This window comes from Notothenia coriiceps, unplaced genomic scaffold (assembly GCF_000735185.1).
Source record: "Notothenia coriiceps isolate Sejong01 unplaced genomic scaffold, NC01 NC01_scaffold00037250, whole genome shotgun sequence".
Classification (NCBI taxonomy): Eukaryota; Metazoa; Chordata; class Actinopteri; order Perciformes; family Nototheniidae; genus Notothenia; species Notothenia coriiceps.
This window is the reverse complement of record NW_011369951.1, coordinates 12762910-12775531: the sequence shown is the minus strand read 5'-3', so window position 1 is coordinate 12775531 and position 12622 is coordinate 12762910. Positions and strand designations below refer to the sequence as shown.

Sequence of the window (12622 nt, the reverse complement as noted above, 5' to 3'; positions counted from 1 at the left end):
TCTGTTCCCTGTCTGTCTGTCCCCTCTCCTCTCCTCAGGGCTACAGAGCAGAAATGGAGGACCCATCCATGTCTAATCTTCTTCCTTCAGCTCTGCGCAGCCAGAAGGACGTTCTGTTTGGCAACATGCCAGAGATTTACCAGTTCCACAGCAGGCATGACACAGACACACACAAACTCACAAACACACACATGTACACAAACTCACACACAAGCTGTCACAGACTTGTCCTTTCAGTGTTTTCATGAGAATCCAATTTCCTTCCCTTTTCCTCTCCGTTTAGGATCTTCCTCCAGGATCTGCAGAGTTGCCTGGAGACACCAGAGAGGGTGGGGGCTTGCTTCCTGCAACGAGTGAGGACAAATTAGGATCAACAGAGGAACTTCATGTGAAGTGATACGCCATACCACTTTTAATCGTAAATTATGTGTGTGTGAGCAGAAAAAGAAGTTCCAGGTGTACCAGCGTTACTGCCAAAACAAGCCACGCTCCGAGTTGCTATGGAGACAGTGCTCTGATTCAACCTTCTTCAAGGTACTTACACACCATATATATTATTTATAATCAATTATCTGATCATTCTCTCATATTGACTGTATGCAAGTCAACCTGTTACGATTTTTAGAATACAATGATGTTTTCCAATTACGCCGTGTACAAATCTCTATCTCCCTCCCCCATCCCTCTTCTTCTCTCCCTCTTTCTCTGCAGGAGTGCCAGAAGAAGCTAGACCACAAGCTGGGTCTGGACTCTTACCTCCTGAAACCAGTCCAGCGCCTCGCCAAGTACCAGCTGCTCCTCAAGGTTCTGTTCATCTGAGTCAGTCAGTGATGGAAAGACACACCATGCATGTTTCAGAGATTTGGTTTTCCCAAACAATGAAGGTTTTTCTGCCTTGTTGTAAAATAGTATCTCTTAAAACACAGCTAAGATGTTTTGCACTGCCCTACATCTTTGCTGCTAGGGTTAATTTGCTTGTTATAAATATGGTTTATTTCTTTATTCAGGGATTTACAAAGATGTTTCATTTGGCATGTGGTCCAAATGATTTCATCCACATGATACGTTGACTATCATGCTTGCTAAAAGCTAACATGTTTACAACCTTTGTTTGACCTTTGACCTGATAATGGCACTAGAGGAAAAGTAAAGGAATCAATCAAAGTTATCATATTGAATGTTAAGGAGGACATGAATGAGTGAACTGAATGTCATGGCAGTCCATCCAATGGTCATGGAGATTTTTCACTCTGGATCAAATAGGTGGACTGACCATCCATACATTCATGTAATCATGTCGTCAGGTCTGTCTGCACTGTTATAGGTTTTTGCAAGAAAAATGCAAAACTGCATTTAGATTGAGATTGAGAGGCAATCTGTCAAGACAGTTATAACAACAACTCCTAAAGACAGATAAAAACACTTGTGAGGATACAAGTAGAGGTGTTAAACAGGCACAGAGGAAATGTCATCATAGACAGATTAGATCAAGTATATACACTGACTTGTCATCCTGTGTCTCTGTGGTGTTTCAGGAGCTGCTGAAGCACTGCACGGAGGATCTGTACCGCTGTGAGCTGCAGGGGGCTCTGGACTCCATGCTGGAGCTGCTGAAGTCTGTCAACGACTCCATGCATCACATCGCCATCACTGGATATCAGGTACCAACCACTCAAATCAATAGATCAGATGGAGTGGATGTTTATGTCAGCGGATGCAAGATTTATGACAGACCATTATGCTTCAATATAAAACGGTTCAATCCTCATTTAATATCTATAACCACATTTCTCATTGACTTCTGTTTTCTACTACCTCAGGCATAAATTACACTCAAAACGTTCTTGAAAAAATCGAATTAAATGGCTTTAATTGGTATTATCTAAGCTCAATTGTTGCTTTATATGATTGATATGAGTTTGTACAAGAGTTTTGCATACCTGCACCTAAAAAAGTATGGCATGAATTGCATTGAATCATGTTGATTAATATCCTATAGTCCCAGTGTTTCCCATACATTGATTCATTTGTGGTGGGCCGCCACAATTACATATCGTCCGCCACAAATAGATCTAAAAAAAAAAAGATGTTACATTTAATTTTTTCTATTGTGTTCTTCAACGTTTTACATTCTTTGGTGGTCTAATGGATAGTGAGGTGGGCTGATGATCGGAAGTTTGCGAGTTCAAATCCCGCCTGGAGCGCCACCACTAGTGTGCCCTTGAGTAAGGCACTTAGCCCTCAGTTACTCCAGGGAGAATGTCCCTGTAATTGGTCATTGTAAGTCGCTTTGGAATAAGGCGTCTGCTAAATGCCTAAATTGTAAATTATATTTTTGGCAGAATAAACCCCACAGATCCTCAACTCCAGTGTGTCTCATTCAGGGCCGCCCCTCCCTACTCGCAGATCACGCAGACTGCGTGGGGCCTCACCTCGTGTAGGGGGCCTCACCTCCTGTAGGGGGCCACACCTACAGGAGGTGACGAAGCCGGTTCTACACGCGTAGAAAAAAAATAGAATCAAATTCTGTGGGAAACACTGAGTCCATATCCATTAAAGGTGAACTATTATGCAAAATCCACTTGTTCATGTCTTTTATACATAAACATGTGTCCCCTCTGTGTAAAGAGATTCTGAGTTTCAGGAAAAAAGATTTGCTCACTTATGTTTTGTATATATCTGAGACCTATAATAAAATAATGTAAAACAGTATAATAGGGGACCTTTCATTTTACTGCAATTGTCCCCTGTCTGTCTGTCTGTCCCCTGTCCGTCTGTTCCCTGTCTGTCTGTTCCCTGTCTGCCCTGTCTGTCTGTTCCCTGTCTGTCTGTTCCCTGTCTGTCTGTCCCCTGTCTGTGTGTCCCCTGTCTGTCTGTCCCCTGTCTGTCTGTCTCCTGTCTGTCTGTCGTCTGTCTGTCCCCTGTCTGTCTGTCCCCTGTCTGTCTGTCCCTTGTCTGTGTGTCTCAGGCCGATCTCAGCCAGCTGGGCCGGATGGTGCTGCAGGGGGGCTTCAGCGTGTGGATCAGCCATAAGAGGGCGGCGGTGCGCATGAAGGAGCTGGCCCGGTTCAAACCCATGCAGAGACACCTCTTCCTGTACGAGCTCGCCCTGCTCTTCTGCAAGCGCCGAGACGAGGAAAATCACGACAGGACGCCTTACTACAGCTTCAAGTCCTGCCTCAGAGTGAGAAGATATCATATGTGACTTTTTTAGATACATGTGGCGACATCTAATGCATTCCAATTCAGCCTTCCTGGAATAAATACAAAATGTACGATATACATTTTTTCTGCTGTATTGTATTTTGTATTGCTGTTGGGCGTGGTTGCAATGTAAATACTTTTCTCTCTTTCTTCAGATGAGTGCAGTGGGAATCACAGAAAATGTGAAAGGAGATGTGAAGAAATTTGAAATCTGGTACAGCGGCAGAGAAGTGGTGTACATTGTTCAGGTATTTCAATCTCTTACTATCTGATCTCTAACCTATGTGCAGTGTTTTAGTGTCTGTACCTTTAGCCCGTTCAAGCAAACTTCAAGCATGTTGTGGTCCTTGCTGTGTGTGTGTGTGTGTGTGTGTGTGTGTGTGTGTGTGTGTGTGTGTGTGTGTGTGTGTGTGTGTGTGTGTGTGTGTGTGTGTGTGTGTGTGTGTGTGTGTCTAGGCTCCCACACTGGAGATCAAAGTTGCCTGGCTGACGGAGATTCGAAAAATCCTCACCAACCAGCAGAAAAATCGCCAAGGTTTCTATGACTGTTATATTTTATTTGCTGACTCTATGTCTTTCATAAAAAAGCCTGATTTTATTATTATTTAACTTGGATTAATCTCATATTAGTTCATGTTTACAAGTAAAATAGAACAGTACATCTATTTTCAACATCTCACAAGTTTCCCATAGAAATATCTGATATTTATGTTCTTATTAAGGTCTTGCAATATAATTTGTTTTTTGGATTATTCAATGTGTCCTTTGTCCCCTTTTCTCAGATGAGGCTCTTACACTTTCAGACAACCCTCTCTCTGACAGGTGATTCTCTTGCATAACCTCCCTATCTTCCTCTGCGTCTGTTTATAACCTTGTGATGCGGTCCAATTACATTCAGATACCAATTTAAACGTAATACACTAAGAAAAGGTTTCTCTCAGCTAGTGTTTATGATGATTCAATAACCCCTTTAATTTCACCCGCAAGCCACCCTAACTTTGTTTTTACAACAAAACATCATGGTTATATACAGTATGCAGGTTGTTGAGTTAATTAACACGTTTGTATGTGAGCAGTGTGTGTATTTGTGGTTGGGTTAGCATTTTTGTCATTACCCTGGAGAACTGGTAATCATGACTATGATGCCAAGTCCTGCAGATGGCTCTAACCCTGTCTGTAGCGCTCTCCATGCTGATGAATTCCAGCTCCATGGAGAGCGCCATACACAGAACCAAGAGCTTACCACAACCCTGCATGAGGGCAGTAAATACCTCATTGGGCATCTTAAACAGTCCTTAAATGTTCCAGCAGGTACTCAAATATCATAGGGTTACCTTTTAGATGTTAAGGGTATCTATAGAGACATTGGCCAAAGTTTAGGTCAATGAAAATGTTTGGAACACCATTAGAGGTTCTCGTAGATTCTGCAGTTGTTATTCAAATGTTTGTTAGCCATTAAAAGCACTGGTTCTCTAGGATACTGTCAACACTTTAACTTAACAGGGGGTGAGGGGAGGTACCAATATTGGGTTGACTGATAGCATGAGAGCATGTTATCCTTTCAATGAATGGTTGAGTCCCAAGCTTCACAATGAACAACTAGTTTGCTCATTAAGGAAGATTATTAACTTTTGCACAAAGTTTATTGTGGGTCAAATCTTTTAAGACCATGGTATAATTTTAAACTCAAAGGATAAAGTTGGTAATATTCTATAATTATTCTCTTTGACCAAAGTCTATTCAACAAATTCCATGAAACAACCAAAATCAACAATCAATTGATTCTAACAAGTATTGTTTAGATATTCAAATGCCTACTGTATGTATCCATTTTCTCTGAGCCAAAGATCTCCAATATCGTCCAAAAACAATTAAAAACACATCACTAGTTGACTTCATCACTACGAATAATACTATATTTATTATTTAGTACATTTCACATACACGGTCCTGCTGCTGTAAATACTAGCAGAGCATATGTGTATTTTTCTGCAGCTGAAAATAGTCCCAAACAAATGAACTGTTTCTGATGTTAAGGTAACCTTCAACCACAACTACAGCATTCGTTTTTAGAGGAAATTTGATGTAAGTCTCTTACTAATTTTCTTCATTCGGACATTAACACATTGTTGGTTTGGGTCTTTAAATGGGGCTTGTTGACTATATAAAATATTAGCTAGCGTTATCCTTGAAGTAGATGTATTCACAAGGATTCACAGTTTAAATGTCAAAGTATGTGAGCATGGGATGATCATATTCTGATATGCTTTGTGGTGTTTGTGATTCTTACTATGAGATGGAGGATCACATAATGAGAATGGTTGAATGATTTGTGAAGGTGTAGGTAATGTAGCATCTGCAAGTAATTGAAGTGTTTCTACTTTATTTACCAGATGGGAAGCTTTAACATACTTATACAAAATAACTTTTAAATATCTTAATATTTCTTTCATATGTTGGAATATATTGGAAAAAACTCCACCCATCTAAGACTTAAAGCCACACTGTGGGTTATTTGCAGATGCTGGTAAATCAAGGCCTTGTGTGTGTTCAAATTATTGTGTACTTTAATATTTCCATATATTGCAGTGATATAATTGACATTTGGATTATAAACTCAAACATCTTTTGAAATCAGACGCTGAAATATATGTGACTGTGGATTTACAGGAATGCTGTTTTAATTTACAGAATGCGGATGAGCTCGTTTTGTGACACCGTGAATGTTGTTGTTGTTGTTTGTTTTGTTTGTTGTGGTCGTGTCTTGTTCCCATGGTGATGGGGTTTAGTGCATCAGTGATGTGTGTGTCGTGGGGCGGAGCATCGGTTGGAGGCTGCTCAGCGTGTCTCCCTGTTCCTAACAGCTCCTCGACAACAAGCCACTCCCACAGGACTCGAGGGGAGGAGTCTATGTACACAAGCCCCGCCCACTCCGAGCCAGTGGTCAATTCACCTCGACGCAGTGAGTCGCTGAGACTAAGCAGAACACAAACTAATCACTTCTTATCATATTTGTCTTTACAGTCATTAATTCACACAATTTCTTTGGAAAAATGCAAGAAAACATTTGTGGTAAAGACAGATCTTAGCTAATGTATCTTAACTTTTAACTTGACCTTGTTCTGGAAGTTGTTCAAATGTTCTGACAGAAAACACACTTAGGAGTTAAATATATGATACATAAAATAATTTAAAAAACTTAAACACAGAATCATGTCAAATTAATCCTTTGATGGCAAGTAATACAAAAAAAATATTATATTGGATTTTTACAGGCAATCGAGTATCTATATTTAGCACTGCAACTGTCCAATGACACCACTATGAAAATGATCTCACTTCGATTGAATGGCTGCACACGTGACTTCAAGCAAGCCTAATGGTTTATAAATATTTGAGTAGTTTTCATAATCCCCTGTGTTTCTGTATCATTTCCACAGTGGATCATGGAGTATTAGTGATTAAAAAGTGTAATATTACCTTTTGTAGTAGTCTCAGTTTTCTCTCCGCCTGCAGCCTGGCCTGTTCCTGCTCACACCGTGGCGATCTGTGAGGGCCTGGAGGACTGGGGGGCCGCTACAGACCTCTCCAACCTGTCGGACTCAGATGAGGAGGATCAGCCTTCCCCTCTGGTGAGAGTTTACTTCTCATGGCACAAGGGGTACTGTAGAGGTTATGTTTAGGGGCCTTTATGAAGCCTTGAAGCTGTATCAGCACCGAGACGAAAATAGGTGCCATTAAAGAGACGACAATAGGTGTCATTGGAGGCAAACGGAAGTATACCATGTGAGTGCTCTCTTAACTGGATGATGGGAGTCCTCTAGCATAGGCTACCTTATACAGATGATAAGCTTGGTGGGCAATCACATAGACCAAAACTCAACAGAAATAATTCTGGGATGACGGCATTAAAGCTTGTACCTCAAAAAATTCCAAACAAGTACAATGGAAAGCAACACAAAGCCAGAGTTCCTACTTGCAAAACAATCCATCTTTGCCGACATGAAGCAAGTTTTTTTATGATTTCACACAACAACTGCAGCACCTATGGAAGCACATATTGTAAATTATATAAATTCTATTATTCAAGGGGAGGGTACGATGTGTTTTTTTGTTAGGCTGGTGAATGGAATATTTGGAAAAGTTTACATGTTAAAGTGTCGTAGTTTTTCCCTTTCCGTTTCTTATATAAATGTAAGAAGGCTTCACAGTTTTATGTTTAGCAGTTAAGATTGCACCTGAAATGCTTGGAGGTCTGTCAGTTGGAAATTACAACCTAAAATTACTACTTTGTCTGGAACCGAGCATAAATCTAATATTTGACAAAAAGTGCCTGTTGATTGGCCATCTGCCTTCTGTCTGTGTATCCACAGTCAATATATCTGTCTTTCCATCAAACTATTAAAGAAGATTTAGGGCTGTTGTGCAAGTAGAAATGTATTGAAATGCAACGTTCTCCAGCCTTTTTAATTTTCCTTTTCTTGCCCCAGGTGGCGGGCAGGTACCGGGTCCTGGTAGAGAGCAGCATGGCCAGCACTGATGACATCATCTTCAACTGCGGTGACGTAATCCAGCTGATGCATGAGGAAATGTCGGGAATGTGGTAAATAAGCTGTTTGTTTCAATAATGTTGATTCAGCCTGGAGTTGAAAGTGCTGAACTTATGTTAACATGTCATGTGTCTCTGTTAATGTGTGTGTAATCATAGGATGGTGAGGAACATAAGTCGTAAGGAAGAAGGGCGTGTTTTACCTGAGGACCTGCACAGGATTCTGGGAGAAACCTGCTGAGTGCCAATCAGAATAGAGGATATAGGAAACGCACACACAGAATAACAACTTCCTGACCAGAAGGGGGCGTCCGACTCTGCGGAGATCATCAGATCGAAGCACATCATCTGCATTTCACTCTTCAAACTACTGTGACCCTTTCACTACAGAAGGGTGTAAACTACAGAAGTGACCTCAGAAGACTGTAACAATGCAAAGCACATACGTGGGACATATATGTATTTATTTTTCTGTTCAAGCTGTAGATCATTTGGATTAAAACTTAGAAATATTCATACAGTATGTACAGAATGGACTTATGTTGGAGACTTCAGGTTTTATCATTACTATTTTCTTATAAAAAATGACAGAAATTGTAATGTTCACGTGCCAAATAGCCCAGCTAGTGATTGTGGCTTCTTTTTGTACAACACTGTCAGTTATGGAAAGTAGCTTTACCTGGTGGTGTCAGTTTTCAAAGAAATCTAACTCTGTCTTTCTTTCAAACAGTAGCTGGCTACATCACTAGTGTAAGCAGATCATGGTTACTCAACCTCTTAGCGCAGCCATTTAGTATCTGGTTGTTGTTGCGTTCACACATCTGAGGCCTGTACGACGAAGCCGGTTCAACCTAACCTAGATTGAGTTACCCGGTTTACCTAATCCAAAAAAAACGCGCTCTCGCTAAACGGTCCTACGACGCTGGTTATCAACTCGTTAACTAAAGCCAGCTTTGCCCTATCTAGTTAGGTGCGCATGAAAGGGGTGGTATTTGGAGCATTCGACCAATCACAAACATGGAGAAGCGTACTGACAGCGCAGCGTCATACTTCCTGAATGAAAAGTCAACTATAATATTAGACATATGAAGAAGTTAAACTTTAAACATCCATGACTTAAACACTTTATCCAGGATAAAAGCCACATAGCTGCACCTGCAAGGTGAATAAATCTGGTAAAAGAAAAAGTGTTTGAATGCGTAAATTAACAGGTTTATGATATCACTGCCCCGTATAAGACACGAGTGGATCTGACTTTAATTACATTTGACTCGAGTATCAGGCCTCAGAAAACAAAAAACAAAGCAAGAAAACAATATTAAACAATACTCAGTCAAAGTCTCATCATTCATAGCAGCCGTCATGGGTTTGTTTTGCCACTAAGTGGCGTTGGTTAAGGATGTAAATGTGAAAAAGTCATTGAATACTCTTTATAGATATCCATCAACATGTCATAGCAGTAAAAGTGCAGATTTAATTAATAACATTGGTAATGGTTGCATTGTATGCCTTGGTCTGGTGCATGGGGCCTCATTAATTGTTTTTAATTCCACTTGTCCTTCTCCTGCTATGAAAATACAAGTGAAAATGTCTCCTGAAAAAAGGTCTACTGAAGCCATAACAAAGTATCTTCTGCAGCACTCTGTCAGCCCTCAACAGGAATAATCTGAGTCTGAGGAAAGCACTGCAGTACTTATGTAGGATTGATTTCTGTGATATGATATTTCTGCATTTCTTTGGTGAGATGTGCATGGTCCTTCTCTTCTGTGCAGCTGTCGTGCTCCACTGGGAAGACACAGTTGATGTTCCTGTTTGTTTGCTGCTCTGCATGAACAAATCACTGCAAATGCCTACTGCTTCATTTCTGCCTACGCTGCTATTTCACAACAACAGGGGAAATGTGCTCTGTGTTCGGTTGTAACTAGTTATAATTGCCAGCTGAAGTTTTACGGTTACATTGTCTTGTGATACATGACTGATGTTTCATCTGGGAAGCTGATTTAATAAGACCTTTAAAACTGCCCAGCCAGATTTACTCTGCAATGCAAAGTGGTAATGAAAACACTGCCACTTTACCACCATATGTGCTGAGGTTAAATGATGGATAAATGTATTTAGTAACGTAAGCGTATCTCCTAGTTGTGAATATGTAAATAGTACAAATCTAAATTTTACATGTTAAACACAGTGTTGGACATTAGGTGTCTTAATGGTGAAACTTTTATTAGACAGTTCTCATCTATCAAGTGACAAAAGCTACATCAGATTAATGCAGTATTTCCTGCATCTCTGGACTAAGAAAATCCCTCAAATAAGATTATTTTTCACAGGAGTTAACACCCATAAGTCACTTGATAGTAAGTGCCCAACTGTCTTTTAAGGTAAGACTGATGAAACTCATAGGCTATATGGGTAACATTTCACCGTGTTTAAATGAATTGAAATCCACCTAACAGAGGCTATACTGTAACATCAGACAACATGCTTAATGGTCAGGCTGTAAAATGTCTTTGCACAGTACATGAACTGCTGTTTGCTGCTTTTGCTCATTTTGCACTTTTGGGATATTTTTGAATCATTGTGAAAGCTTGTATTATAATGCATATGATTATTTTCCTAAATATAAGCACAGGATCATTTGATTTGATTCAGCCTGACTGGTGTGATTCCTTCACTGCATAGTTTAGGCAGATTCATAAAGTGAATGCAGGCTTGTTTATCCCTCGAGTGTAATTTCTTCCCAGTTGGCAAGTAAAGGTTTGGCTTTGGTATCTCAGGTCTGTATGCAGCTTTATGGAGCTTTAAAATATATTTTTAATTTAATACATAGCTCTTCCTATTTCTGAGCAGAGGTATAATCAGCTTCTGCTCAATTTGGCCTAGCATCTCAACTGCATTTAATATTACCTCCTGCACACAACTGCAATTCAAACGTTGGATGAAGAGCTATTTTTCTGTTTGGCAATATTTTAAGAGAAACATTCAAATGCTCAGATATTTGAATTACATTTATTGAAGAATCCACATTAACATGATTCAGTAGTTCACTTCCTCTGCATGTTTTCATGACAGCTGTGTTACTCGGTCAGTTCTTAACTCGGAGGCCTGTTTTCTGACTGATCCACGCGTAGTACCTTGAGACTCGAGTGTAGACTCCGTACTTCCCGTCCGCGGCGCAATTCTCCCCCCAGCTGACGATGCCTGTCAGGAACCAAGTGTCTTCATATTTGGTGAAATGGGGCCCCCCACTGTCCCCCTGGCACGAGTCCTTCATCTCTGTCGGGTACCCGGCACAGAACATGTAGCGCGTGACGACCGTGGCGTGGTCCCGGCTGCTCCGTTTGCAAAGGGTCCGGTCCACGTGAGGGACCTCCAGCTTCTGGAGCTTGGTGGCCTCGGGGCCCTGAAACCTCAACCTGCCCCAGCCGCTCACCGTGGAGCTGCTCGAGTCCCTCAAGAGGTTTTCTATAAAGTCTTTGGGGCCGAAGCAGATGGGACGGCGCTCTTTGGATAGTTCCACTGGACTGGCGAGCTTCAGCAGAGCAATATCGTGGTTAAACTTGGACTTCTTGTCATTGTACAAGGGGTGGATGTGCTGCTCTGCAACCAAATGGTCTCGCTCCGGACCCTCGTCCTTGTTCACATCATGTTCACCTAGAATAATTAAATAATTTATATGCAACTACATGACTTTCTGCACAAGGCAATGTGTGAGAAGGGACAAATGTCTTCTGATCTTAAAGGTTAAAGCTTTACTGAATGCAAGCTCTGCATTTCCACACAAAAATAAAAAGCATTGATAAATTCACGGTTGGATTATTTTTTTTAAGCAACTACAGGGTTATTTTTTCATTCATAAACTTTAATCAACACTTGGCACAGAGAAAAGTAAAAATTTTTAAAAATAGTCAGCATTAATTTGAAGGTCTAAGATGTGTCAAACTCAAGGCCCGGGGGCCAAATCAGGCCCTTGGTGGATTTAATTTCGGCCCGCAGGATAACTTTTAATTACTATTAGATCTGGCTCGCCGGTATATTGCACGCACACCTTCACTCAATCCTGAGGGTTCTCGCTCAGAGCCTGACCCCAAACATTGATGAACTTGCACCCAAGATGAGATGCCAAGTATCTGGCTTGAACTAGCATCACAGCAGCAAACTGAGTTTAAATGGATGTTTCCTTTTGCACTTTTTTTCTTGCAACAACAGGGCATGTTTGCTATTTTCTTTGAGGGAAATAGCTTTTTTGAAACTGTTGTTGGCCTGTGGAAAAATGTAATCATAAGAAATGACTGGAAAAGCTGCAGATAGAGCCATAAGAAATTGATGCAACTGATTATTTAAAGGTCCCATGTCATGCTTTTCCGATTATTACCCGTCCCCTTGTGTGTTATGAAGGTTTTTATGCATGTAAACTGTGTACAGAGTCAAAACCCTCAAAGTACACCCTGTAATGTAGCGAGTAAAACTCTAACACAGAAAAGACCTCCCCAAAACGCCTCGTTGGAGATTTCTCATTTTCCATTGTTTACTTCCTGGGTATCGCTATGTAGGGATACCAGTAGCCACGGCCAGAGCTATGGCCGCACCTTCTGCCAGCCTTTCACGAAACAAAAAGCTTCCCAAAACCTTTCAGCGATTCATGCCGGATATGTACAGCGTAGGGCACTGAAGAACGATGCTGTTCCTACTTTGTTTGGACCAGCGGAAGATTCGGGTACACAACCGGTGAGTATTCATTGCTGTTTAGTGTATTTATGATATTTAAAACAAACAAGGTATCTAACCACAACTGTTTAAATGGGTAAACGTTTTTCAGGCTGCTAAGTTGGGATCGCGGAGAAATGCTCTCCGCAGACCCATGCTCTC

The 12622-nt window shown here is 40.9% G+C and overlaps 2 protein-coding genes across 3 annotated transcripts in view; one reads left to right on the top strand and one right to left on the bottom strand.

Moving 5' to 3' along the window:
- The window catches only part of mcf2b (MCF.2 cell line derived transforming sequence b), a 17262-nt gene extending 8497 nt beyond the window's left edge, over positions 1 to 8765 (top strand). Inside the window, exons 14-27 of one of the 2 annotated variants that reach the window (XM_010796343.1) lie at positions 39 to 154; positions 284 to 353; positions 442 to 534; positions 712 to 804; positions 1536 to 1661; positions 2969 to 3184; positions 3360 to 3452; positions 3661 to 3739; positions 3987 to 4026; positions 6069 to 6166; positions 6721 to 6836; positions 7695 to 7807; positions 7913 to 8718; positions 8752 to 8765. In XM_010796343.1, coding sequence (XP_010794645.1) covers positions 39 to 154; positions 284 to 353; positions 442 to 534; positions 712 to 804; positions 1536 to 1661; positions 2969 to 3184; positions 3360 to 3452; positions 3661 to 3739; positions 3987 to 4026; positions 6069 to 6166; positions 6721 to 6836; positions 7695 to 7807; positions 7913 to 7994 — 1335 coding nt within the window. In that variant the 3' untranslated portion in view covers positions 7995 to 8718; positions 8752 to 8765. Of the gene's footprint in view, positions 1 to 38; positions 155 to 283; positions 354 to 441; positions 535 to 711; positions 805 to 1535; positions 1662 to 2968; positions 3185 to 3359; positions 3453 to 3660; positions 3740 to 3986; positions 4027 to 5993; positions 6167 to 6720; positions 6837 to 7694; positions 7808 to 7912; positions 8719 to 8751 lie in introns of both variants that reach the window. The other variant, XM_010796342.1, reaches the window with a different exon arrangement.
- Positions 8766 to 10805: 2040 nt separating this feature from the next.
- The window catches only part of f9b (coagulation factor IXb), a 7869-nt gene continuing 6052 nt past the window's right edge, over positions 10806 to 12622 (bottom strand). Inside the window, exon 9 of the mRNA XM_010796338.1 lies at positions 10806 to 11407. Within this exon, the coding sequence (XP_010794640.1) occupies positions 10839 to 11407 (569 nt within the window). The 3' untranslated portion in view covers positions 10806 to 10838. The remainder of the gene's footprint in view (positions 11408 to 12622) is intronic.